This window comes from Bos grunniens, chromosome 6, assembly GCF_055505025.1.
Source record: "Bos grunniens cultivar Pamir isolate PY7600 chromosome 6, Bosgru_T2T1.0, whole genome shotgun sequence".
Classification (NCBI taxonomy): domain Eukaryota; kingdom Metazoa; phylum Chordata; class Mammalia; order Artiodactyla; family Bovidae; genus Bos; species Bos grunniens.
The window spans coordinates 34163236-34190600 of NC_141170.1; the positions used below are offsets into that span (position 1 = coordinate 34163236).

At 36.8% G+C, this 27365-nt stretch overlaps 1 protein-coding gene across 7 annotated transcripts in view; it reads left to right on the forward strand.

The window, feature by feature from the left end:
- LOC147370577 (transmembrane protease serine 11G-like) overlaps window positions 1-27365 on the forward strand; it is a 42356-nt gene that overhangs the window by 11666 nt on the left and 3325 nt on the right. The window contains exons 2-10 of one of the 7 annotated variants that reach the window (XM_086405565.1): window positions 5822-5914; window positions 9318-9439; window positions 10072-10190; window positions 11476-11543; window positions 12169-12329; window positions 19703-19741; window positions 20666-20837; window positions 21815-22074; window positions 26817-26959. In XM_086405565.1, coding sequence (XP_086261691.1) covers window positions 9361-9439; window positions 10072-10190; window positions 11476-11543; window positions 12169-12329; window positions 19703-19741; window positions 20666-20837; window positions 21815-22074; window positions 26817-26959 — 1041 coding nt within the window. In that variant the 5' untranslated portion in view covers window positions 5822-5914; window positions 9318-9360. Of the gene's footprint in view, window positions 1-5821; window positions 5915-9317; window positions 9440-10071; window positions 10191-11475; window positions 11544-12168; window positions 12330-15983; window positions 16085-19702; window positions 19742-20665; window positions 20838-21814; window positions 22075-26816; window positions 26960-27365 lie in introns of those variants that run through there. The other 6 variants (XM_086405564.1, XM_086405566.1, XM_086405567.1 and 3 more) reach the window with 6 other exon arrangements.

The following is a 27365-nucleotide window of genomic DNA, read 5'->3' on the forward strand; positions in this document are numbered from 1 at the left end:
TGCCATGCTCTTCTCCAGGGGCTCTTCCCAACCTAGGGATCGAACCCAGGCCTCCGGCATTGAAGGTGGATTCTTTACCATCTGAGCCACCAGGGAAGCTCAAAAACCACTACAGCACAGCAAAGAAAAAAAGATTAGTTGAAGATGTGGAGAAATTATAATATTTTTAGATTGTCAGTGGGAATGTAAAATGCATAGACACTTTGGAAAAGTTTAGCAGTTCCTCTAAATGTTAAACATAGATTTAGCACATGACCATATTCAACTCTTTGATATGTATGCATAGAAATGAAAACACGTACATACAAACTTTGAACATTAATGTTCACAGAACCACTATTTATAATAGCCAAAAGTAGAAACAATTCAAATGCCCATCAGCTGATGAATACATAAATAAATCATAGTATATCCATAAAATGGAATATTATTTTACAATAAAAAGAAATGAAGCTTTACCTTTCATTATGGAAAACCATATGGAGGTGATACATGCTACCACACTGATGAATTTTGAAAATACTACATTAAGTGAAAGAAGACAGATAGCAATCACTTCATATGATTTTATTTATATGAAATATCCTTAATAAACAAATCCACAGAGACAGAAAGTAGATTAGTGGTTGTCTACAGTGAAGGGCTAGGGGAAAACAGAGAATGACTATTAATGGGTATGGAGTTTCTGTTTGGGGTGATGAAATGTTTGAAAATTGATTGTGATGATGGTTGCACAACTTTTGTGAACACACTGAGAACGACTGAATTGCATACTTTAAGTGAGTGAAATGTATGGTATGTGAATTACATCTCAAGAAAGTTGTTAAAGAAATAAAGGAAGGAAAGAGACAAAAAGAAAGAAGAAGGAGGGAAGACACCAAAAAGTTCAAAAGCTCAGAAGGGTGTTTTCATTAAATATGAAAGCTCCTGAAGGCTATTGTTCACTGAAGCTGCCAGTTGCCTGCCTCTCACCATCCCTCCAATTTGGCATTCATGAGACCTCTACATCAGTATCAAACAGTTCCTTCAGTAATTCTTTCTGACTCAAGAAAATCCTCAGTTAATTGTCTTTTCATGTTTTAAACTTTATTTTTTCAAATAACTATCTCCCAATGCTCAGATATAGCGACCGAACTCTTTCGTTAGGAAGGATTTGTAGCTAACACATTAGGACATGTTTCAATGTTCAGAGAAGGCCTGAGTCCTTGTGGAAGTCAAAATTTGTTGGTAAATATCAGTAGGAAGAGACATGATTAAAGATAAATGATGCTTAATTGAAAACATTAGTAGGAAATCAGGAAAAATTGAAGCCAAAGTGGGTGGGAAGTACTGCTCCAGCTATCTTCTTCAACAGCCCAGGTCAATGGCATATGCCCTCTTTTTGGTTTTCATCAGGCTTTAATGACCTCAGTGTTCTAAAATTCCCTTCAAAGAACAGCTTCTCATAGAGATTCACCATGTAAATTTGCATTAATGAGCAGAGCTCTGAAGAGTAACACTCTCTGACCTTGTTTATTTCCTTTTGAACTCTTATCAACTAAAACACTAATTATTTTAATCACATTTTAATTATGACATCCATCAACTTTTTATCTATGAAACATTATATCTTTCTTATTTGCATTATGTGGGGTTATGTAAATAATACACACAGCTTGTCAGAACACGAAGCATAAAAGAAAGCACAAATCACTTAATCTTTTACACAACTTTGAATAAGTCTATCCACATTATAGATTTAATGAAAGTCTCATAATGTCTGGTGGTACAATTGAAATGATGATGATTATCATTGTTCAGCCACTGTTATTATGAGTAATAACACCAGCGCCTAAGGATATTTGCATAACAACTTTCTTCCAGAGTTATTCCGTCTTCCTCAGGTGATGAATTAAAACCCCAGCTAGATGATTCATCTGTATTATTTTGCCTTGAATTTTCCCATACCCATTATTTTTGCCCAGTAATTCTTTCCTCATGGATGCTCACCATGTGAGCATCAAAATGTGTTCACCACATAATGTCTACTTCTGAATCCTGTGATTTCTCTTGAAGGCTCTAAAGTCCTTCCTAAACCCAGATAGAATGATTCTATCTGCTGGAACTCTTCGCGGGGAAAATCGGGGCTTTGCTAGTCTCCCAAGCTGCTTCCCTATCTCTGTGTATTTTGTGCCTAGTGTCGTCACTCAGATTCTGAAGTACTGGACACCAGTTCTCGCTTTTTTCTTTCATGAACAGAACATCCAATATCTAGTATAAACTTTCCACCAGCTCACTCTACTCCATTTATGTACAAACTCCTTGCTGACATTTTCAGTTGCTTTCAATAATAAAAATAAGACAATAATCCAAACTCCTAAGTCCTCACCTTGTTTTAGATACAGTTCTAAATGCCTTTTCATACATTAACTCATTTAATGTTTTCAATAAATCCCACAAGGTGGGTATTATTACTTTCATCTTACCATAAGGCAGCTGAGGCACAAAGAAGTTGAATGGCACAAAGACTGTCCAGGGTCCTGCAGTGGGAAGTCAGGATAAAAACTCAGGTAGGCTGGCTGCAGAAACTACACTCTTAACTGCTCTGCTGGGTACCCTCTTTCAGAGACCAGAAGCCCTTCAAATCATGTGGTGGCTGCTGTGCAGAAAAATCACTTTATTCCTCATATTTGAATTATTGGGCTTCCCACATGGTACAAGTGGTAAAGAACCCACCTACCAATGCAGGAGACATAAGAGAAATGGGTTCAAACCCTGCATCAGGAAGATCGCCTGGAGGAGGGCATGGCAACCACTCCAGTACTTTTGCCTAGAGAATCCCATGGACAGAGGAGCCTGGACACTTACAGTCTATGGGGTCACAAGGAGTAGGACACAACTGAAGTGACTTAGCATGCATGCACATTGATTCACTGACTGACAACATTTTGATTAAATAAAGCATTTGAAAAAGCTCCAGAAAAAAATAATAGATGCTCAGAGAGCCATGTAAGGTGAAATAACCTGAAGATGTACCTTGGTAAACGTTGTAACATTGAAAGAGAATGGTTGGTAATGAAAAGAGAAGGATAAGTTCTTTCTATACTGAGGTTTGGTTGAATATCTCTGCATGAGCTGGTCTGGATAATGTGTCTGTGAGTGCTCAGTCACAGCTGACTCTTTGCGACCCTGTGGACTATAGCCCACCAGGCTCCCCTGTCCATGGGATTTCCCAGGCAATAATTTTGGAGTGAGTTGCCATTTCCTCCTCCAGAGGATCTTCGTGACCCAGGGATCAAACCTGTCTCTCCTGAATTAGTAGGCAGATTCTTTACCACTAGAGTCACCTGGGAAGCCAGTCTGGATGATAAGCCCCCTCAGAATTTAAACAAAAGTAGAGAACGTCAAAAGATGAGATGGCTGGACAGCATCACCGATGTAATGAACATGAACTTGGGCAAACTCTGGGAGGTGATGAAGGACAGGAAGGCCTGGCATGCTACAGTTCATGTGTTGCAAAGAGTTGGACATGACTGGACTACTGAACAACAACAACAAGAGGAGGGATTAAAAGGCTGACATAATCAATGACTATAGTAAAGTTGCAGGATATAAAATCAACACACAGAAATCCCTTGCATTCCTATACACTAATAATGAGAAAACAGAAAGAGAAATTAAGGAAACAATTCCATTCACCATTGCAATGGAAAGAATAAAATACTTAGGAATATATCTACCTAAAGAAACTAAAGACCTATATATAGAAAACTATAAAACACTGGTGAAAGAAATCAAAGAGGACACTAATAGATGGAGAAATATACCATGTTCATGGATTGGAAGAATCAATATAGTGAAAATGAGTATACTACCCAAAGCAATATATAGATTCTATGCAATCCCTATCAAGCTACCAACAGTATTCTTCACAGAGCTAGAACAAATAATTTCACAATTTGTATTGAAATACAAAAAACCTCGAATAGCCAAAGCGATCTTGAGAAAGAAGAATGGAACTGGAGGAATCAACCTACCTGACTTCAGGCTCTACTACAAAGCCACAGTTATCAAGACAGTATGGTACTGGCACAAAGACAGAAATATTGATCAATGGAATAAAATAGAAAGCCCAGAGATAAATCCACGCACATATGGACACCTTATCTTTGACAAAGGAGGCAAGAATATACAATGGATTAAAGACAATCTCTTTAACAAGTGGTGCTGGGAAATCTGGTCAACCACTTGTAAAAGAATGAAACTCGAACATTTTCTAACACCATACACAAAAATAAACTCAAAATGGATTAAAGATCTAAACGTAAGACCAGAAACTATAAAACTCCTAGAGGAGAACATAGGCAAAACACTCTCCGACATACATCACAGCAGGATTCTCTATGGCCCACCTCCCAGAATATTGGAAATAAAAGCAAAAATAAACAAATGGGACCTAATTAACCTTAAAAGCTTCTGCACATCAAAGGAAACTATTAGCAAGGTGAAAAGACAGCCTTCAGAATGGGAGAAAATAATAGCAAATGAAGCAACCGACAAACAACTAATCTCAAAAATATACAAGCAACTCCTACAGCTCAACTCCAGAAAAATAAACGACCCAATCAAAAAATGGGCCAAAGAACTAAATAGACATTTCTCCAAAGAAGACTTACAGATGGCTAACAAACACATGAAAAGATGCTCAACATCACTCATTATCAGAGAAATGCAAATCAAAACCACTATGAGGTACCATTTCATGCCAGTCAGAATGGCTGCGATCCAAAAGTCTACAAATAATAAATGCTGGAGAGGGTGTGGAGAAAAGGGAACCCTCTTACACTGTTGGTGGGAATGCAAACTAGTACAGCCACTATGGAGAACAGTGTGGAGATTCCTTAAAAAACTGGAAATAGAACTGCCTTATGATCCAGCAATCCCACTACTGGGCATACACACTGAGGAAACCAGAAGGGAAAGAGACACGTGTACCCCAATGTTCATCGCAGCACTGTTTATAATAGCCAGGACATGGAAGCAACCTAGATGTCCATCAGCAGATGAATGGATAAGAAAGCAGTGGTACATATACACAATGGAGTATTACTCAGCCATTAAAAAGAATACATTTGAATCAGTTCTAATGAGGTGGATGAAACTGGAGCCTATTATACAGAGTGAAATAAGCCAGAAGGAAAAACATAAATACAGTATACTAACGCATATATATGGAATTTAGAAAGATGGTAACAATAACCCTGTGTACGAGACAGCAAAAGAGACACTGATGTATAGAACAGTCTTATGGACTCTGTGGGAGAGGGAGAGGATGGGAAGATTTGGGAGAATGGCATTGAAACATGTAAAATATCATGTAAGAAACGAGTTGCCAGTCCAGGTTCGATGCACGATACCGGATGCTTGGGGCTAGTGCACTGGGACGACCCAGAGGGATGGTATGGGGAGGGAGGAGGGAGGAGGGTTCAGGATGGGGAACACATGTATACCTGTGGCGGATTCATTTTGATATTTGGCAAAACTAATACAATTATGTAAAGTTTAAAAATAAAATAAAATTAGAAAAAAAAATAAAAGGCTGACACTTTTTAAAAATACTTTGACTCTTTGTGAAAGGCTTTCTAAAGCCTGCTGAAAGGACAACTTTTGTCACTGCTCATCTTCACTTTGATGTGAATGCCTCAAAGGTGAGGTCACTTAAATTTTTATTTTGTTTGGATGGCAAAGGCTTTTCTAAGGCTGGATTTTCCTAATTACAGTGAACTTGTTTAGTCATCTTACTGGAACAGTCTGACCAAAATTAAATTCTTTGTATCTGAAGGGTTGGGGGAAGGAGAAACCAAGAAGGGAAGAGGAGAAAGCTGCCCATTAGCAGTTTTTAAGTACAAAATGTACAATTGTATCTTGATTCCAAGTAAGTGCTTAATCTGATTTTTTCCCCTGCCATGTTTGAAGTGATTCATCTCTAGCAAAACTCTCTACTAAAAATAGTTTTTCTGTTGCAAGTAGTTTAGGGTCGCTTCTAACTTATAACACAATATTTTCTTTAGTAAACAAATATCTACCAAGAACCTATGAGGTATAATCTCTACCAATATCAAACAACCACTGAAATTAGTCAATGTTTAAGATAAAATTGGGTTAGAACTAAAATAAATCAGGAATAAAGCATTGTTTTATTTAAAACAAGAACATATATTGGTAAATATTTGAGGGCATGTCAGCATGGTTTCCTGGTAGCTCAGACAGTAAAGAATCTGCTTGCAATGAGGGAAACCCAGGTTTGATCCCTAGGTTGGGAAGATTCCCTGGAGAAGAGAATGGCAACCCACTCAAGTGTTCTTGCCTGGAGCATTCCATGAACAGAGGAGCCTGGTGGGCTACAGTCCACAGGGTCACAAAGAATCAGATGCAACTGATTCTTTCACTTTCTGCATGGTTAAGGAAACAAACAATTTTTAACTACGATCCTTACATAAAATGGTAAGTAAGTCACAGTGGTTTTCTGGAGTTCAAAGAGTTCAACAAGAAACCCCATCATTTTGATGATGAGAATTTTGTTGCAAAACAATTTCCCTCTTCATGAATGGTTTTCTATATCTGATACAGAGGGGAAAAGAATGAGAAGCGGATCTAGCATTTTCAAGTTTTAAAAAAGTATTATTATTTTTCAGCCATTATTTCCTCCAAGGAGAAATTGTGAGTTCTCTGAAACTCCATTAGAAATGCTCTGCAAATCTGGTACAATGTGTTACACTATGCTCCTCCTTTAAAATACTATAAGTTAAAGTTCCTGGAGGGGAACATTGAAGATTCTTTTCTATGTTCCCCTGCATTTCATACATATGTAAATAAGTGCTAGTCACTCAGTCATGTCTGACTCTTTGCAACCCCATGGACTATAGACCTCCAGGCTCCTCTGTCCATGGGATTTCCCAGGCTAGAATACAGGAATGGGTAGCCATTTCCATACATAGTACTGCTCAATAAATATCCACCAAGCTAACTAATTGCTCCCTGTTAATTAACTTCACCTCCATTCTCATTTATGACCTCTTTTATGACTTTCTCAAGTATGTTCTTGAGACATTCTTGTCCTTATCTCATATCACCTTAATTTATACTATTCCCTCTGCCTGTGATACATCCATTCTTGCCAGCCTTCCTTCTCAGCTTTCAAGAAGCAGTTCACAAGACAACTTCTCTAAGGCAAAACCATGTGCCCACTCAGCTTCCATAGCATACCAGGCATAATTCCATCATGACATTTATCACTTCTATTACAGTAGTTACTTAATATGTTTCTAGATCACACATTCTTTTAAGATGGGAACCTATATATTATTCAGTTTTGAGTCTTAAGCAGAAAGTGGCACACAGAAGGAACTCAGCAAATCTCAACTGAGTTCATGATTGCCCATGATCTTCTATTAATAAATGTGATGAATACATTCACCAGCACTTGCCTGGGCCCAAGCAGGATCCCAGCCCTTTTATAGACTTCAAATGTTTGCAGATGTAATACTCTTCCCAAAGAGTATTACTCTGTCCTTCAACCAAAGAGTAGAAGGCCAGAGTAACTTTAACTTTAGATCTTTCCAGAAACACAGAAGAACTCAGATTTGGTGCTACCTGAGATACATATAAGAGGTCAGGTTAATGGTTCTGAGTGGGGAAACTGCTTCTATCTTCTTGCCCAGATACAAAGATGCATTGTTGCTATTGTTTTTCAGTCACTAAGTCTTGTCCAACTCTTTACAAACTCATAGACCGCAGCCCACCAGCCTCCTCTGTCCTAAACTATCTCCTGGAGTTTGCACAAATTCATGACCTTGAGTCGGTGATGCTATCTAACCATCTTATCCTCTGCCACCCCCTTTTCCTGCCCTCAGTCTTTCCTAGCATCAGGGTCTTTTCCGGTAAGTCAGCTCTTCACATCAGGTGGTCAAAATTTTGGAGCTTCAGCTTCAGCACCAGTCCTTCCAGTGAATATTCAGGGTTGATTTCCTTTAGGATTGACTGGTTTGATCTCCTTGTAGTCCAAGGGACTCTCAAGAGACTTCCAGCACCACAGTTCAGAAGCATCAAGGATCCCTAATCCTTCTAGATCGCTGATGCCAAAAGGCACATCTCAGTTAATATCTTTAATTTTTTAGCTGGAGCCTATTTTCCACCATCTACCAACTCCAGGGAAGAAAATTCCTTATTCTTTTTTTCCATGTGTAATTTTTAACAGAACAAGAACTGGTACCTTTAACTTTGTAAAGGATATTCCTGTTCAGTTCTCCCATAGATTAGATCCTCCCAGACCATGCATGTTCATCACAACCCTGTCATTGTTCAGTTAGTCCTTAGACTCTGGGCCCTGACATTAGGATGGAGACAGGCTTTGCCACATTTTCCCCCTTCCACAAAATTTTCCCAAATATCAGTCATTTGCATTCCACTTTCATTCTTTCCATTATATTTTCAATATATTTCAATATATTACTGTCTTAGTATTTTTCTTTAAATCTATTATTTATTCAAAAAAATCTCTCCTTATCCTGTGCAACATCACCTATAAAAGTCACAAGTTTAAAATCTCATCATCTTATGAAATAGATGTTTATTATATAACACCAGTGGTTCTCACACCACATAATTCCTTGGTCCAAAATGCCAAGCTATCACTATTTATTGGTTTATCATATTAACGATATCATTTTGGTTCACATATTATTTTTTTCCTTATAGTTCCATTCTGTTTTCTTTTCTTCAACCTGTCCTATTTCAGATGCTCTTCGTATGCATTATAGATTACTTGTCTTATAAATAGGGATTATGAGTTTAAGAAGTGTGAAAGAGTCCCAGAATCCATGTCCTAGTGCCAATTCCTCCAATATCCAATTTGAGGATTTAGTGATCTCTCTGAGTCTGACTATTTATGCTAGAACGAGAGGAGTGTCCCAGAAGCCCTCACTCTTTGAGGCTCATATGATTTGAGGCACATAAACCAAATATAAAGTATTAGTCCATTTATAAAAACAAAAATATTTCAGAACATCTAGTATCATGAACCAGAAACAAAAGAAATAGTAGTCAACTATAGTACAATTATGAATTTTTTAAATAGAAATGTAAAGTCAAATGCCAGTGAGACCTTTAATGGTACTTTTTCTAATTTTTTATAGAAAAAATATATTCAAATGTTAGTAAGTGCAGTAAGGGCTAACTATGAATTCCAGAAAAAAAAAATTCTATACCAAAGCTATGTGAAATTGAGATTCTAGTGTTTAAGTTCTATTTGTTTGTAACATACCACTCTTTCTCAAAAGGCCATCAATTCTTGGTAGAAGAACACATTCATTGAAACCATGGATGATTGCCCTTATTATTACAGCTGTTGTGTTGGTTCTAGCAGTAATCATCGGTCTCCCTGTTTATTTTTTGGTATTTGGTAAGAATCTGATTGCATTATTTTGAAAATTTAAAGATCTAGACAATTGGTTTTAAAATCTTAATATTTTAGAAACCCTTTTCTAATATTTTCAAATGTAATTTTCATTGCAATAATAGTTTATATAGATGTATATATACTTTGTATAATTAGATATTTATTTGCATAAATTTATCTACATTTGGGAAATATAAACATTTATGTGTAAAAATTACTTCTAGCATTTAAAATTTTGCTTGGTTCATATAATATTTTCTCTCAAACAGTGCAGTAGAGTCATAACATATGTTATTGTATGGTTTAATAATATTTAATGTACTGAGAGCAAAATATTATTTTAGTAGCAATTCTAACTTTGAGGTCAGCTTTTTTAATATAATACAGTCTACTATTATTATTTAATTAACAACTTAAATTTATAAGTTACCACTAACAGGTGGTAATTGTGTCAGGATACAACTGACAACCATGTGACTATGAGAAGGTATGATCTTAATAAAGAGTTAAAGGAAGTGTTAGCTACAGCTGTTGTGTTTAATTCCCAACAAATTGTCAGTTACAGGAGTTTTCTGCATATCATTCCTTCTGATAGTTACAGAACTCAAAGGATCCATTTCTGTTTTCCTTTCCAGATCAGAAGGTTCATTATTACCAAACTTCCTTCCAGATCCCTAGTATTGAATATAATCTTGATTTTTCAGTGGAACATTCAAAAAATAGGACAGACCTGAAACAAAAAATCAGTAGTGAGGTAAGTCTGAGCTTCTCTGCTATCATTCCTACCTTGATAATATTATTATGAGGGAGTTTAAATTATAATAAGAGGCAATTTGAGAACATACCAAATTGCAGTTATGTTAGGGTTGCCAGAAAAACAAAGAATGCCCAGTTAGATTTTAATTTCAGATTCTCCTGAGTATATATTTCATGCTTATACTAAAAAAATAATTGTTTATCTGAAATTAAAGCTTAACTACATTTTTATTTGCTAATCCTGGCAATTCTAACTGTCTCAGGAAGATTGGAACAATACATTGGAGAAAGGATAATTGTACCATATGCTGAACAACATAAGCCCAAGAGATAAATGGGTAGCTCAAATACACACACACAAAAATATATTAGATTTATCTGGAGACATAACTTAGTTAGGTACAAACATTACCACACACTATATAGTAAGCTCTTACTGTGTGCATGACCTGATACATTTCCCATTAGGCAACTTATACTGAACATTTTAGTCCTGAAAATATACCACAGAAACACACACACTAGCTCTTTCACTGAAGACTTCAGTTTATACACAGATTCTACAGAATATAGCACTGACCAAAAACGGCAGATCTTTGCCAGGTTTAGAAATACTTCTTTCGATCTTTCCCAACCAAAAGCAGAAGCTGATGAGATGAGTCGAAGGATGCAACTGAGCGGGATTGGTGTGCCTTTCCAAAAATACATCCTAAGAAAATACTTAGGCGGAAAGAAAAATTGGTGCAGAATATATACTATTTTGTTATATGATTCTAGGTAAAGATTTGATGCTTTTTTCTTGATAAGTAAATTAATTTTTAAAAAGTGTTCCCCAAAATACACATTTTCCTCCTCTTCCCCATTTACCACAGTTTCAAAACACAGCCTATAAATTTTTACCAAAGCCTAAAAAGTTTATTTTTAATCACACTCATGGGGATGATAATTATGTTTGAATGATAGTGGTTGTTAAGTCCATTCATAGCAAGTTTTCAATGAAATTCCGTCTCTGTACTGGCTGTTGAAATATGTGACTTCATACGACACTTTATCATTCATCTTTGACCAGGTGATAATTTATTCAAATACCAACATTCAGTTACAGAGATGACCTTTATGATGAGATTATGCCCAAATGAGCTTTCTGGGCATAGCTGTAAACAAACTTAGAAGTAAATGCTATTTGAATCACTGTACATTTTATACAAGCATTTTTGTAATATACTGAAATGTGCAAAATTCATATTTAACAAAGTTCTACACTTCTTTTTTTCTTTTCTCAGATAGATGAGATATTTCAAAGATCCAGTTTAAATCATCATTACATCAAGTCTCATGTTTTCAATGTTAGGTAATTATAGCTAATTACTTTGATGAAAAGGCAACTTTGTATTATTTAGTTTTTCTTAATTATTTGCTTTCTGGATATGATGTAAAAAATTAAAATATACTGAGAGTAAAAATAATTTAATATTATTACATTTAATTGTTATTTCTCATTTACAGAGTACATTTAGGGAGAGAGTGCTGTAACTTGGGTAGTGATGAAATATATTCTACTGGTTGTCCTTTTAAAGTGTTTTGTATTTCAGTTAAAGATTCTTACAATCATTAAAACCTCCTCTCAATTTTACTTACATTTTAAAAAATAAACAAATATAATGGATTTTTTAAATCAAGAATAAAATACAAGTTTGATTAATTTAACAAGTGCTTTTATTTGTCCAGAAAAAAAAAAAAAGATTTTACCATTTTCAGATACTCTCCCCTCCCTAAATATGATCAAGTTTTACAAACCAGGAGTAATTCAGGTATTAACACCTATATGATACATAAAGGGAAAACATCCATGACAACGAAGAGTATAAAATATTTATGTTGTATTTTCTTGAATATATAACTATATTTATGTAATAAGTTATAGTAATTACTATGCTACATCCTCACTCATTTATTCTGATATTTTTGTTTTTCAGGCCAAGTAATAATGGTTTGAAAATAAACGTATTGCTCAAATTTCAGTTTACCTCTAACAATGCAGACACAATAAAAAGAGAAGCTGATAGCATTTTGCATCAGAAGTTGAAATTAAATGAAAGCTTCTTGAAGATAGATACTTCATTGCCCTATCTTAAAGGCAAGAAATACCATTTTTCTTTCTTTGTTACAGTTTATCATTTTAACAGTCTTCTCAGCTACAGAGAAATCTTTATTTAACCATAAAATTAAATCACTTTTATTTGTAAGTCTCTTATTTACTTGATAATAAACAAATCTCCACACAATCAACACTTCCTTTTGTTAGTATGGACACAATTGTAAAACAAGGATAACATGATAATCCAAATAGAGTAGTATGTCTTACTCTTTAAAAAATATTTTAGTGGAATTTTTTCGACTAATTAACCATTGTTGTTTTTGTTCAGCTGCTAAGTCTTGTCCAACTCTCTGTGACCCCATGAACTGCAGCATGCCAGTCTTCCTTGTCCTTCACTATCTTCCAGAGTTTATTCAAATCCGTATCCATTGAGTCTGTGATGCCATCCAACCATCTAATACTCTGCTGCCCACTTGTCCTCCTGCCCTTAATCTTTCCCAGCATCAAGGTCTTTTCCAATGAGGTGGCTCTTCACATCAGGTGGCCAAAACATTGGAGTTTCAGCTTTAGAACCAGTCCTTCCAGTGAATATTTACAATTGATTTCCTTTAGGATTGACTGGTTTGATCTCCTTACTGTCCAAGGGATCTCAAGAGTCTTCTTCAACACAATTCAAAAGGATCAATTCTTTGGCACTCAGCCTTCTTTATGTTCCAACTCTCACATCTGTATGTGACTACTGGAAAAACAGCTTTGACTATATGGACCTTTGTTGGCAAAGTGATGTCTCTGCTTTTTAATATGCTGTCTAGGTTTGCCATAGCTTTCCATCCAAGGAGCAAGTATCTTTTAATTTAGTGGCTGCAGTCACTATCCACAGTGATTTTGGAGCCCAAGAAAATACAATCAGTCACTGTTTTTACTTTCCCCCATCTATCTGCCATGAAGTGAAGGGACCTGATGCCATGATCTTAGTGTTTTGAATATTGAGTTTTAAACCAGCTTTTTCATGCTCCTCTTTCACCCTCATCAAGAGGCTCTTTAGTTCCTTTTCACTTTCTGCCACTAGAGTTGTATCATCTGCATATCTGAGGTTGTTAATATTTCTCTCAGCAATCTTGATTCCAGCTTGTGAATCATCCAGCCTGGCATTTCACATACTCTGCATAGAAGTTAAACAATCAGGGTGACAATATATAGCCTTGACATATTCCTTTCCCAATTTTGAACCAGTCTGTTGTTCCATATCTGGTTCTAACTGTTGCTTCTTGTCCTGCATACAGGTTTCTCAGGAGACAGGTAAAATGGTCTGGTATTCTCATCTCTTGAAGAATTTACCAGTTTGTTTTATCCACATAGCCATAGGCTTTAATGTAATCAATGAAGCAGAAATAGTTATGCATGTGATAAAAATCTACTCTCTCCTACTAATATAGTAATACTTAATGCTTGGGTCTTTTTGATGCAATACTCTCTCCAATCTGAATTCAAAATGTAAGAATGGTCTGCACACAGATATCACAGTATGTGAGGTATAGCATGATTTGGCTCCAGTGAAAAGAAGTCTGATATTTTTTCTTGTACTCCCATAACCTTTTCTAGGCATGTAGGATAGGACTGGCCTAGGGAATAAAAGGAAAAGAAAAATGACACACCCTGATAGTACCTGTCTCAGGCATAAAGACACCATCTCATTTACAACAGACATATTTCTAGGTGATGAATGTTTGGGGCCTGAGATTAAACAAACCTTATTATAATTTGAAGACTACTCTTCAGTTCAGTTCAGTTCAGTCGCTCAGTCGTGTCTGACTCTTTTCGACCCCATGAATCGCAGCACGCCAGGCCTCCCTGTCCATTACCAACTCCCGGAGTTCACCCAGACTCACGTCCATCGAGTCAGTGATGCCATCCAGCCATCTCATCCTCTGTTGTCCCCTTCTCCTCCTGCCCCCAATCCCTCCCAGCATCAGAGTCTTTTCCAATGAGTCAACTCTTCGCATGAGGTGGCCCAAGTACTGGAGTTTCAGCTTTAGCATCATTCCTTCCAAAGAAATCCCAGGGCTGATCTCCTTCAGAATGGACTGTTTGGATCTCCTTGCAGTCCAAGGGACTCTCAAGAGTCTTCTCCAACACCACAGTTCAAAGGCATCAATTCTTCCGTGCTCAGCCTTCTTCACAGTCCAACTCACATCCATACATGACCACTGGAAAAACCATAGCCTTGACTAGAACGAACCTTTGTTGGCAAAGTAATGTCTCTGCTTTTGAATATGCTATTTAGGTTGGTCATAACCTTCCTTCCAAGGAGTAAGCGTCTTTTAATTTCATGGCTGCAGTCACCATCTGCAGCGATTTTGGAGCCCCAAAAAATAAAGTCTGACACTGTTTCCACCATTTCCCCATCTATTTCCCATGAAGTGATGGGACCAGATGCCACGATCTTCATTTTCTGAATGCTGAGCTTTAAGCCAACTTTTTCACTCTCCTCTTTCACTTTCATCAAGAGGCTTTTTAGTTCCTCTTCACTTTCTGCCATAAGGGTGGTGTCATCTGCATATCTGAGGTTATTGATATTTCTCCCAGCAATCTTGATTCCAGCTTGTGGTTCTTCCAGTCCAGCGTTTCTCATGATGTACTCTGCATATAAGTTAAATAAGCAGAGTGACAATATACAGCCTTGACGTACTCCTTTTCCTATTCGGAACCAGTCTGTTGTTCCATGTCCAGTTCTAACTGTTGCTCCCTGACCTGCATACAAATTTCTCAAGAGGCAGGTCAGGTGGTCTGATATTCCCATCTCTTCAAGAATTTTCCACAGTTTATTGTGATCCACACAGTCAAAGGCTTTGGCATAGTCAATAAAGCAGAAATAGATGTTTTTCTGGAACTCTCTTGCTTTTTCAATGATCCAGCGGATGTTGGCAATTTGATCTCTGGTTCCTCTGCCTTTTCTAAAACGAGCTTGAACATCAGGAAGTTCACGGTTCACATATTGCTGAAGCCTGGCTTGGAGAATTTTGAGCGTTACTTTACTAGCGTGTGAGATGAGTGCAATTGTGTGGTAGTTTGAGCATTCTTTGGCATTGCCTTTCTTTGGGATTGGAATGAACACTGACCTTTTCCAGTCCTGTGGCCACTGCTGAGTTTTCCAGATTTGCTGGCTGGCATATTGAGTGCAGCACTTTCACAGCATCATCTTTCAGGATTTGAAATAGCTCAACTGGAATTCCATCACCTCCACTAGCTTTGTTCGTAGTGATGCTTTCGAAGGCCCATTTGACCTCACATTCCAGGATGTCTGGCTCTAGGTCAGTGATCACACCATCATGATTATCTGGGTCATGAAGATCTTTTTTGCACAGTTCTTCTGTGTATTCTTGTCACCTCTTCTTAATATCTTCTGCTTCTGTTAGGTCCATACCATTTCTGTCCTTTATTGTGCCCATCTTTGCATGAAATGTTTCCTTGGTATCTCTAACTTTCTTGAAGAGATCTCTAGTCTTCCCATTCTGTTGTTTTCCTTTATTTCTTTGCATTGATCGCTGAAGAAGGCTTTCTTGTCTGTTAGCCTTCTAAAAATTAACTTTGAAATGTTCATATTTTACCAGACTAAGGTGTGAAATGAGATTAATAAGCTGACAAGTTACCAATAAGTCTTCTCTTGGTACTTTTTTTCCCCAAATTGTTTAGAGGGCTAGAACAGATATATTATAATATGTTGAAGAGGAGAAAAGCATTGTGGATTTGACTAAAGAAGAAAAACAGCTTGAAGATAAAGACATGAAGTCTCTGTAAGTGATGTTCAGCATTCAGTTCTGCTAGTCGTGCAAATAGAACAGGGTAGATTCTGAATTCAGTGCATTGGGTTTAGACAGCAAAACAAGATTTTCTGAAAGAAACATTTTGTTAAAGAGGTGGAGGTATGTACAAAATTTTAATTTCAAAAAATTTAGATTTTGGCCTCCCATTAAGACAACTGTTAGAAACTGAAACTGCCTCATTTCTGTGTCTGTCCCCCCCAGTCTTACCCCCACTCTGTGATGTTAGTGGATTTAAGTTGTATACAGAGTTGCTGGATCAGGGCTGGGGGACTGGTCCATGCAGGCATCTGCTGGTGATCCATCCATCCAAAGATTTTCAGTTGCCTGTCTAAGCAAGTTACTGTTAAGACATTCCTCATTCCCATGGGAAGGTCTCCTAAGATTCATAATTTATCCTGAGACACTTCTGTCCTTATCAGGGTGCTTGAAAATTAATTCATATATTATTTTTAAAAATTTACTTCTCTGCAAAAGAGTGGTAAGTCCTTGAATACAGGAAATGTGTCTTCTGTAGATGTAATCACCTTCAGAAGATTAGCACAGAACTCAGTACAGGACAGGAACAGGGTATTTGCAAAACACTGTGTCTTTAACTCTGTAAACTAACTCAAGGTTTCAAAAAGTAAGCATGAAACAAAAGTAGTGTTTTAACATTAACGGATACCACAGAACACTGAGGAACCTGGAATCCTTCCTTTTCTCACCTAAGAGTTTTACAACTATGCTTTAGAAAGTAAGAGGTTATATATATATAATTTAAAAACCAAAAGTCGCATTTTATAGGGTAAGAGAACTCATTTAAATACATATAATATAAAGACAAATGCATGGAATGCACACTAGGAAGGACTGTAGGTGGTAGTGAAAAGAAACCAAGACTTGAAACCAGAAGACCTATGCCCTAGCAGCAAAAGTTGTAGCCTTCGATAAATTGTCGGACCTCTGTGTCTCGATTCCTGTTTCGCAAAATGAAAATAATAAGTGAAACTTATTCTTTAGGAAAACGTAAACATTTTGAAATGTACAAGAACAAGCAAATTAATGTAAAGTATCATTAAATGGATTTTCTTTGATATCTTTAACAATGTTGATCCTGAGAAGTTGGAGAATTGATTAACTTGTCTTTTTAAAAAAAAGAGAGCTTGGAAACTAAACACACAAATGGCTCCAAAACATAAATATTGAAAGAGTTATCTGAGAATATCTTGAGTCCAGCAGAAATCTGTTAAGCTTAGTCTTTTAAAGGTATTTTTTCCAGGATTATGATAAAGCTCAAGGAGAAGCTTTGAGTTTAGCCTTCAACTAAATTTTGTTTTGGGTAATGAATATTTAGTTATAATAGGAAAGGAATGACAACAAATCAAAAAATTATCTAAATATCATGTAATTCAGAAAAAAGAATGCTTTTTAAAAATCAATTTTAATTGGAGGATAATTGCTTTACAATGCTCTGTTTATTTCTGCCATGTAACAACATGAATCAGCCATAAGTATACATATGTTCCCTCTCTCCTGAACTTCCCTCCCACCCCTCACCCTATCCCATCCCTCTAGGTTGTCACAGAGCACCAGGTTAAGCTCCTTGTGTTACACAACAACTTCCCACAGCTATCTATTTTAATATGATAATGCATATGTTTCCATGCTACTCATTCAATTTGTCCCACCCTCTCCCCTTACTGTGTCTACAAGTCTGTTCTCTATGTCTGAGTCTCTATTCTTGCCCTGCAAATAGGTTCATCAGAATCATTTTTCTAGATTCCATATATATGCGTTAATATATGATATTTGCCTTTCTCTTTCTGACTTACTTCACTCTGTATAACAGGCTCTGTGTTCATCCACATCAGTTCAGCTGATTCAAATTCATTCCTTCATTCCTGGCTGAGTAATCATTGTATATGTGCATTGCAACTTCTTTATCCATCCGTCTGTTGTTTGTTTGTTTGTTTTTAAGGAATGTCCATACTGTTCTCCATAGTGGCTATGTTCATTTATATTACCACCAACAGTGCAAGAGTTTCCTTTTCCCCACATACTCTACAGCATTAACTGTTTATAGATTTTTTGATGATGGTCATTCTGACTGGTGGGAGATGATACCTCATTGTAGTTTTTATTTCCATTTCTCTAATAATAAGCAATGTTGAGTATCTTTTCATGTGTTTATTGGCCATCTGTATGTCTTCTTTGGAAAAATGTCTTTTTAGGGCTTCAGTACATTATTTGCTGGGCTGTTTAAAAACATCCTTTTTTTATTTGTTAGTTACTTCATGTTTCTCTGTAATATCTTACTATTTTTCCCTTATCTCTTTTTTTTTGCTGTACACTCTTCAAACATCAAAATTTTTATATTATTTTCTACAGAAAAAAGAGAAAGATAATTCAGACTTTCTACCAGCATGTTTGATAGGCTTTTAAATTATTATTTTGAAATAATTATAGATTTACATGAGGTTGCAAAGAAATTAATAGAGAAATCTCATGCACTTGCACCCTTCCCCCAGCCTTCCTTAATGCAGTACATTAAAACCAAGAAATTCAAATGGATACAATGCACAGAATTTATTCAGATTCCACAATAATATATGAACTAATGTGTGTGTGGATTTGTATGTACAGCTCTAGGCAATTTTATCACATATTGTATAACTACCATCAGCATCAATATATTCAACTGTACAATGTCAAGGATCTCTAGTGTTACTTCTTTAATGCCACACCTATTTCCTCTATCTATACCTAGCCCAACTACCACTAATCCATTTTTCATCTCTGTAGTTACATTATTTTATAGATTTCACATAAATAGAATTATATACTTGGTATCCTTTTGAGATTGACAATTTTTGTTCAACATATTTTGCTTGAGGTTCATCCTTCTTATTGTATCAATAGTTTGTTCCTTGTTATTGCTAGGCAGTTTTCATAGCATTCCGGTTTGTTTAACCACTCCTCTGCTGAAGAGCTTTTGGGTAGTTTCAAGTTTTTGGCTTCTACAATGAAGCTGCTATAAACATTCATGTCCAAGTTTTTTCATGAAAATGTCTTAATTCTTTGGGATAAATGTCTAAGAGTACAACTGCAGTTGATAAAAACATTTTTAGTTTTGAAAGGAACTACTAAACTATTTCTAAGAGTGGCTGTACCATTTTGCATTTCCTATTATATGAGTTACCCAATTTCTCTTCATCTTTGCCAAAATTTGGTGTTATCACTATTTTTCATTTTAGCCTTCCTGATAGGTGTGTAGTGACATCTACCTACACCCTCTTCTGTTTAACTTATATTTTAATAAATTGATGTGGGATTAATTAATTAGATGTAGTCATCCATTATGGCAAACAATATCCTTCCCCACGCCGATGATTTTATAATTATGAACAGGATTTTCCCAGAGGCTACATATAGTCAGAAGAAGAGTTTAATCTATGTCTAGGCCTCTACTTTTTGTAGAATTTTATTTAAATTAAGAATTTATTGACTCTTCAATTCCTCCGAAATAGAAACATTCATGTCGTGTAGACAGAGTATTTAAATTATAATTGTTCCACTGCTGACCAATTATCTTGTTTTTTTTTTCCACAGCTATGAATAATGTACAAGCAGAGCACATCCTGAACAGCTGTAAGTTCAACATTATTATTGAGATGTACATAAATCAAATGCTTGCACATGTGCTCAGTCGTGTCCGACTCTTTATGACCCCATGGACTGTAGCACCAGTCTCCTCTGTCCATGGGATTTTCCAGGCAACAATATTGAAGTGGGTTGCCATTTCCTCCTCCAGAGTATCTTCCCGACCCAGGGATCTAACCCACATCTGCTGCATTGGCAGGCAGATTCCTTACCACTGAGCCACCTGGGAAGCCCACATAAATCAAATAATATAACCCAAAACACTTTTGGAATATCACTATTCCCATATAAACTTTTTCCTGGAAGTATATAACATCTTTTAATGGATACATAATTTAACTCTCCCCAAGGGGAAAAATTACTAATAATTGGAAATGTCTATATGGACATACTTGCTCTACTGCAAAGAAAATTTTGCTGATGACTTTTTTTTAACAATCCCTTTTAATTTTATCTTGTTTTTATTTGACACATTTTGTTAAAGCAGAAGATTTTGCTTAGAATTTAATGACATCCACTAACTTTAAATATGTGAACTTTGACATTTATGCTATTGTAGTGTAATGATTTTTTGTAACACTAGAGAAGTATTTTAGAAGAGTAAAAATGGTATTTTTCTGCTATAAGTACTGTACATTTCACACTCAAAATTGTAAAAAATCACTCGGGTAAATTTCTGCCTATAAAAATGTGATTCAGAAAATATGAAAAAATATTTAAAATGAAATTGCTGTAAGATGTATCAAATACTTTTTTAAGTTAATCCTTTTTTCAGTGTGAATAATTATTATTCTGTCATGCAGTTTTGATTAATTTTTAAGGTAAGGCAAGGTTACATTTCTGTCTTAATGTGCCAAGCATACTCACACACATTTATAACTCTGGAAATAACCGTCTAATTCCCTCTGACAGGTTGCGGTTTAGGGAGGGAGTTCCCATCCATGGAAAGAATTGCTTATGGTAATGTTGCAAAGAAAGCTGATTGGCCTTGGCAAGCCAGCCTGCAAGTTGATGGCATCCATTTCTGTGGAGCCACTTTGATTAGTGAAGTGTGGCTTCTGACTGCTGCTCATTGCTTTGATTCGTAAGTCCTCACCTGTACCAAACTCTCCATATATAACAGATCACCAATTTCATCTCCTCACCTTCACATCCTGTAATTATTATCCCCTTTTCATTGGTCATCTTAGACCTTAAAATGGTATACATAATTGTCCAGCAGACTTAGAAGAAGTAATAATTACTGCAGAATAGGAAAAAATTAGAATATTTTCAATTCCATCTGAATATAGATTCTCCAACAACCTCAACTTTAAAAACAAGTTAACATCACCAAAAGTTAAACACATACACACACACCAGTTTTCCTGAAATATACTGTACATTTCTTAAAATAAAACTCAGATAATAGTATCCCAACCCTCAAACTTACATCTAATTTTCCCACATGAATATCTGGTGCTGTGCTTTTATTATTGTATGCTTTTTGGTGACTTAACATACTGAACACTTGGGGATACTAAAGAGGTACAATAAACCTATTGAAATTCATATAAAATGGGAAAATATTCTGGATAAAATGTTTACTGAAAAGGAAGGATGTGAAAACAATATGAAAGTGGCTCCATCTCTCTCTCCTTCCCTCTCTCTTTTCTCTCTCCATAGATATACATACATTTATGTGCACAGATATGAGTACTTATGTGTGTGTACATGTGGGTACATAGGTCTAATTTTTATTTACTCGTATACTCATCAACTAATCTGAATTACTTTTACAACCAAAACGGTGATAATAAAGTTTCTTTTAAAAAAAATACAAACTTTCCCTCAAGGAGAGTGATTTTAAGCTATTTTAGAATGGGGAAGGGTTATTAGCAAAATGAAACAAAGCAGTCCCAGGGAGAAGCCACAGATAAAGAAAGTGGGAGGATCCCAAGCAACTACCACTTTAAACAATTTGCCCTTCCCCACCGTTATGTCCATGCTCGTTCAGAGTCCTGGGCAACTTCTGATCAGAAATGATCTAAACCAACCATAATCCTTTTAATCTGTGATCAGATACAAAAACCCCAAACGCTGGACAGCTAGCTTTGGAACAACTCTAAGCCCCGCACTAATGAGACAAGAGGTGCAGTCGGTTGTCATTCATGAAGACTATGCTTCCCATAAGCATGATGATGACATCGCTCTGGTGAAGCTCTCCGCCCCTGTCATATTTTCGGATGAGGTGCACAGAGTCTGTCTCCCGGATGCTACTTTTGAAGCCTTGCCTGAGAGCAAAGTGTTTGTCACTGGATGGGGAGCTCTAAAAGCAAATGGTGAGTATCTCAGTAAAAACGTACAAATGAAAAAAGAAAACTCATCCTCCATTGGAATGCATGCGTGCATGCTAAATCGCTTCAGTCATGTCCAACTCTTTGTGACCCTCTGAACCATAGCCTGCCAGGCTCCTCTGTCCATGGGATTCTCCAGGCAAGAATACTGGAGTGGGTTCCCATTCCCTCCTCCAGAGGATCTTCTCCCCCATTGGAAGAGATATAAGATACAAAATCAAAATATAGAAAATAGATGAAATCAAGATGTCACATGAAAAATATGGCTGAAACAAGATATAAACCCTTGGTGATGGACAGGGAAGCCTGGCATGCTGCAGTCCATGGGGTCACAAAGAGTCGAACATGACTGAGTGACTAAACTAATGGTAAATTATTAAAACTACTATTAAACAGTGCCTGCATGTATTATCTTCTTTATGGGGTATTTTGGAATCTATGTAGCTATAGCTTTCCTTTAAAAAAAAAATGGTAACCTACTCCAATATTCTTGCCTGAGAAACCCCATGGACAGAGGAGCCTAGTAGGCTACCCTAGTAGCCTGGGGTGTCAGAAGAGTCAGACACAACTTAGTGACTAAACACAACTTTCCATATAATGTTATTCTTTCTTTTGTTGCCTTTTGTACACAGAGATTGTTATGGTTGATGATTCTTAAAGTATGTAATTTGTGAGCAGTAATAATGACAAGGTTTCTGTACTGTACACAAATACAGTTAAACAGAAATACCTTAGGCAAGCAATTTGAATGGTGTTCTTGATGCTAAACATTAAAGGAGCCCTTTGTATCCATGTCGGACACAACTGAGTGACTGAACTGAACTTGTATCCATGTGTCTATGAAAGAGTTTTTGAGCCTGAGACTTTATAAATTTGACAGACATAACATTTTTCTACACTTAATAATATACAATAAACTACAAAGAGAGAACTTTAGAGCCTGATTTTAGTTTCCAGGTCCCATGTCTCTTGGTTGGCTTTATTACATATAATTTAATCTGCTTTTGAATTTCTGACTCTTATAGGCTTCCCTGGGGGCTCAGTGTTAAAGAATTTGCCTGCCAATGCAGGAGACACAAGTTCCAACCCTGGGTTGGGAATATCCAATGGAGAAGGAAATGACAACCTAATCCTGTATTCTTGCTAGAAAATCTAATGGACAGAAAAACCTGGTGGGCTCTAGTACATAGGGTCGCAAAAGAATCAGACAAGAGTAAAATACGAGCAGCAATATAGACTCTTATAATGGCATTACAGTCTTGTTTGTGTCCTTGCTCAAGGTATAGCTTTTATCTGAGTCTTTATCAAGTAGCAGTTAGTATTTTCCATCAATAAGATTTTTAAATTAACATGTATATATATACATACACACATATATATATTTAGACATAATGCTATTGCACACTTACTATCAGTGCAGTTCAGTTCAGGTGCTCAGTCGTGTTTGACTCTTTGCGACTTCATGAATCGCAGCATGCCAGGCCTCCCTCTACATCACCAACTCCCGGAGTTCACCCAAATTCATGTGCATCGAATCGGTGATGCCATCCAGTCATCTCATCCTCTGTCATCCCCTTCTCCTCCTGTGCCCAATCCCTCCAAGCATCAGGGTCTTTTTCAATGAGTCAACTCTTCATATGAGGTGGCCAAAGTATTGGAGATTCAGCCTCAGCATCATTCCTTCCAATGAACACCCAGGACTGGTCTCCTTTAGGATGGACTGGCTGGATCTCCTTGCACCACAAGGGACTCACAAGAGTCTTCTCCAACACCACAGTTCAAAAGCATCAGTTCTTCGGCACTCAGCTTTCTTCACAGTCCAACTCTCACATCCACACATGACCACTGGAAAAACCATAGCCTTGACTAGATGGACCTTTGTTGGCAAAGTAATATCTCTGCTTTTCAATATGCTATCTAGGTTGGTCATAACTTTCCTTCCCAGGAGTAACCATCTTTTAATTTCATGGCCTCAATCACCATCTGCAGTGATTTTGGAGCCCAAATAAATAAAGTCAGACACTGTTTCCACTGTTTGCCCATCTATTTGCCATGAAGTGATGGGACCAGATGCCACGATCTTCATTTTCTGAATGTTGAGCTTTAAGCCAACTTTTTCACTCTCCTCTTTCACTTTCATCAAGAGGCTTTTTAGTTCCTCTTCACTTTCTGCCATAAGGGTGGTGTCATCTGCATATCTGAGGTTATTGATATTTCTCCCAGCAATCTTGATTCCAGCTTGTGCTTCTTCCAGCCCAGCATTTCTCATGATGTACTCTGCATATAAGTTAAATAAGCAGGGTGACAATATACAGCCTTGACGTACTCCTTTTCCTATTTGGAACCAGTCTGTTGTTGCATGTCCAGTTCTAACTGTTGCTTCTGACCTGCATATAGGTTTCTCAAGAGGCAGGTCAGGTGGTCTGGTATTCCCATCTCTTTCAGAATTTCCCACAGTTTATTGTGATCCACACAGTCAAAGGCTTTGGCATAGTCAATAAAGCAGAAATAGATGTTTTTCTGGAACTCTCTTGCTTTTTCCATGATCCAGCAGATGTTGGCATTTGATCACTGGTTCCTCTGCCTTTTCTGAAATCAGCTTGAACATCTGGAAGTTCACCGTTCATGTATTGCTAAAGCCTGGCTTGGAGAATTTTGAGCATTACTTTACTAGCATGTGAGATGAGTGCAATTGTGCAGTAGTTTGAGCATTCTTTGGCATTGCCTTTCTTTGGGATTGGAATGAACACTGACCTTTTCCAGTCCTGTGGCCACTGCTGAGTTTTCCAGATTTGCTGGCTGGCATATTGAGTGCAGCACTTTCACAGCATCATCTTTCAGGATTTGAAATAGCTCGACTGCAATTCCATCACCTCCACTAGCTTTGTTCATAGTGATGCTTTCTAAGGCCCACTTCACTTGACATTCCAGGATGTCTGGCTCTAGGTGAGTGATCACACCATCGTGATTATCTGGGTTGTGAAGATCTTTTTTGTACAGTTCTTCTGTGTATTCTTGTCACCTCTTCTTAATATCTTCTGCTTCTGTTAGGTCCATACCATTTCTGTCCTTTATCGAGCCCATCTTTGCATGAAATGTTCCCTTGGTATCTCTAATTTTCTTGAAGAGATCTCTAGTCTTTCCCATTCTGTTGTTTTCCTCTATTTCTTTGCATTGATTGCTGAGGAAGGCTTTCTTATCTCTCCTTGCTATTCCTTGGAACTCTGCATTCAAATGGGAATATCTTTCCTTTTCTCCTTTGCTTTTCGCTTCTCTTCTTTTCACAGCTATTTGTAAGGCCTCCCCAGACAGCCACTTTGCCTTTTTTGCATTTCTTTTCCATAGGGATGGTCTTGATCCCTGTCTCCTGTACAATGTCATGAACCTCAGTCCATAGTTCATCAGGCACTTTATCAGATCTAATCCCTTAAATCTATTTCTCACTTCCACTGTATAATCATAAGGGATTTGATTTAGGTAATACCTGAATGGTCTAGTGGTTTTTCCTACTTTCTTCAATTTAAGTCTGAATTTGGCAATAAGGAGTTCACGATCTGAGCCACGGTCAGCTCCCGGTCTTGTTTTTGCTGACTGTATAGAGCTTCTCCATCTTTGGCTGCAAAGAATATAATCAATCTGATTTCAGTATTGACCATCTGGTGATGTCCATGTGCAGAGTCTTCTCTTGTCTTGTTGGAAGAGGGTGTTTGCTATGACCAGTGCATTCTCCTGGCAAAACTCTATTAGCCTTTGCCCTGCTTCATTCCGTATTCCAAGACCAAATTTGCCTGTTACTCCAGGTGTGTCTTAACTTCTTACTTTTGCATTCCAGTCCCCTATAATGAAAAGGACATCTTTTTGAGGTGTTAGTTCTCAAAGGTCTTGTAGGTCTTCACAGAACTGTTCAACTTCAGCTTCTTCAGCGTTACTGGTTGGGGCATAGGCTTGGATCACCGTGATATTGAATGGTTTGCCTTGGAAACTAACAGAGATCATTCTGTTGTTTTTGAGACTTCATCCAAGTACTGCATTTCAGACTCTTTTGTTGGCCATGATGGTTACTCCATTTCTTCCTAGGGATTCCTGCCCACAGTAGTAGATATAATGGTCATCTGAGTTAAATTCACCCATTCCAGTGTTTACACTATACACTTACTATAGTATAGTGTAAACATTACTTTTCATATGTACTGTAAAGTAAAAAATATTTGTATGACTGGCTGTATTGAGATATTAGCTTCAGTGTGGTGGTCTGGAACCAAACTTGCAATGTCTCTGAGATATGCTTGTATAGCTGTGTGGTTTGTCAAATGATGAGGCAGATTTTCAGATAAGGTAAGGTAAACTGTCACAGATTATCCCAGGTGGTGAGGAATCCCCTGAGTTTAAATAACATTATCCTTCATGTAACTATGTGATCACAGCTAAGACTCAAAACCAGGTGAGCTTTGGTTTCCTCATCTGAAAAAAAGAACATTCACATCTATCTTTGATGATGGTAGCTAAGATTAAATAAAATAGTAGGAGTCAGTTTGCCAAGCATGGTACCTAGCACATAGGAGATACCCTAGAAATAAAACTTGAATCTGAACACTGTCATCGAGTCCAGAGTTATATTACCTCTAGAAATATGTTTTATCACTGGTTCATCATTGGCAAGAAACAACAATTAACTATCATAAGCAATAATATGGAAATTCTTCATCTGTTTATTTTTTTCTCTTTAGGTCCCTTTCCCAATACTCTGAGAGAAGTTGAAGTAGAGATCATAAGTAATGATATATGTAATCAAATTCATGTATATGGTGGAGCTGTATCATCAGGAATGATATGTGCTGGATTCTTGAAAGGAAAACTAGATGCCTGTGAAGTAAGAATATATTCACATCTACAAAATGAATCTGTTACTAGAGATGACTTGACTGAACATAGACTAATGTCACTTTATGTGACTCTATGAAATTAAATTTGTGGAGGAGAGAGAATAGCAGAGTATACAGAGTTACATTAAAACAGATAACCAACAAGGACATACCATATAGCACAGGGGATTCTGCTCAATATTCTGTAATAATCTAAATGGGAAAAGAATTTGAAAAACCATAGATACATGTATATGCATAACTGAATCACTTTCTTGTACATCTGAAGTTAACACAACATTGTTAATCAACTATACTCCTATATAAAATTGAAATTTAAAAAACTTGAATAAAATTTTAAAAAACAGGCATGATTAGAAATTTTTTTAAAAAGTTACAGGGACCAAAAGAGCA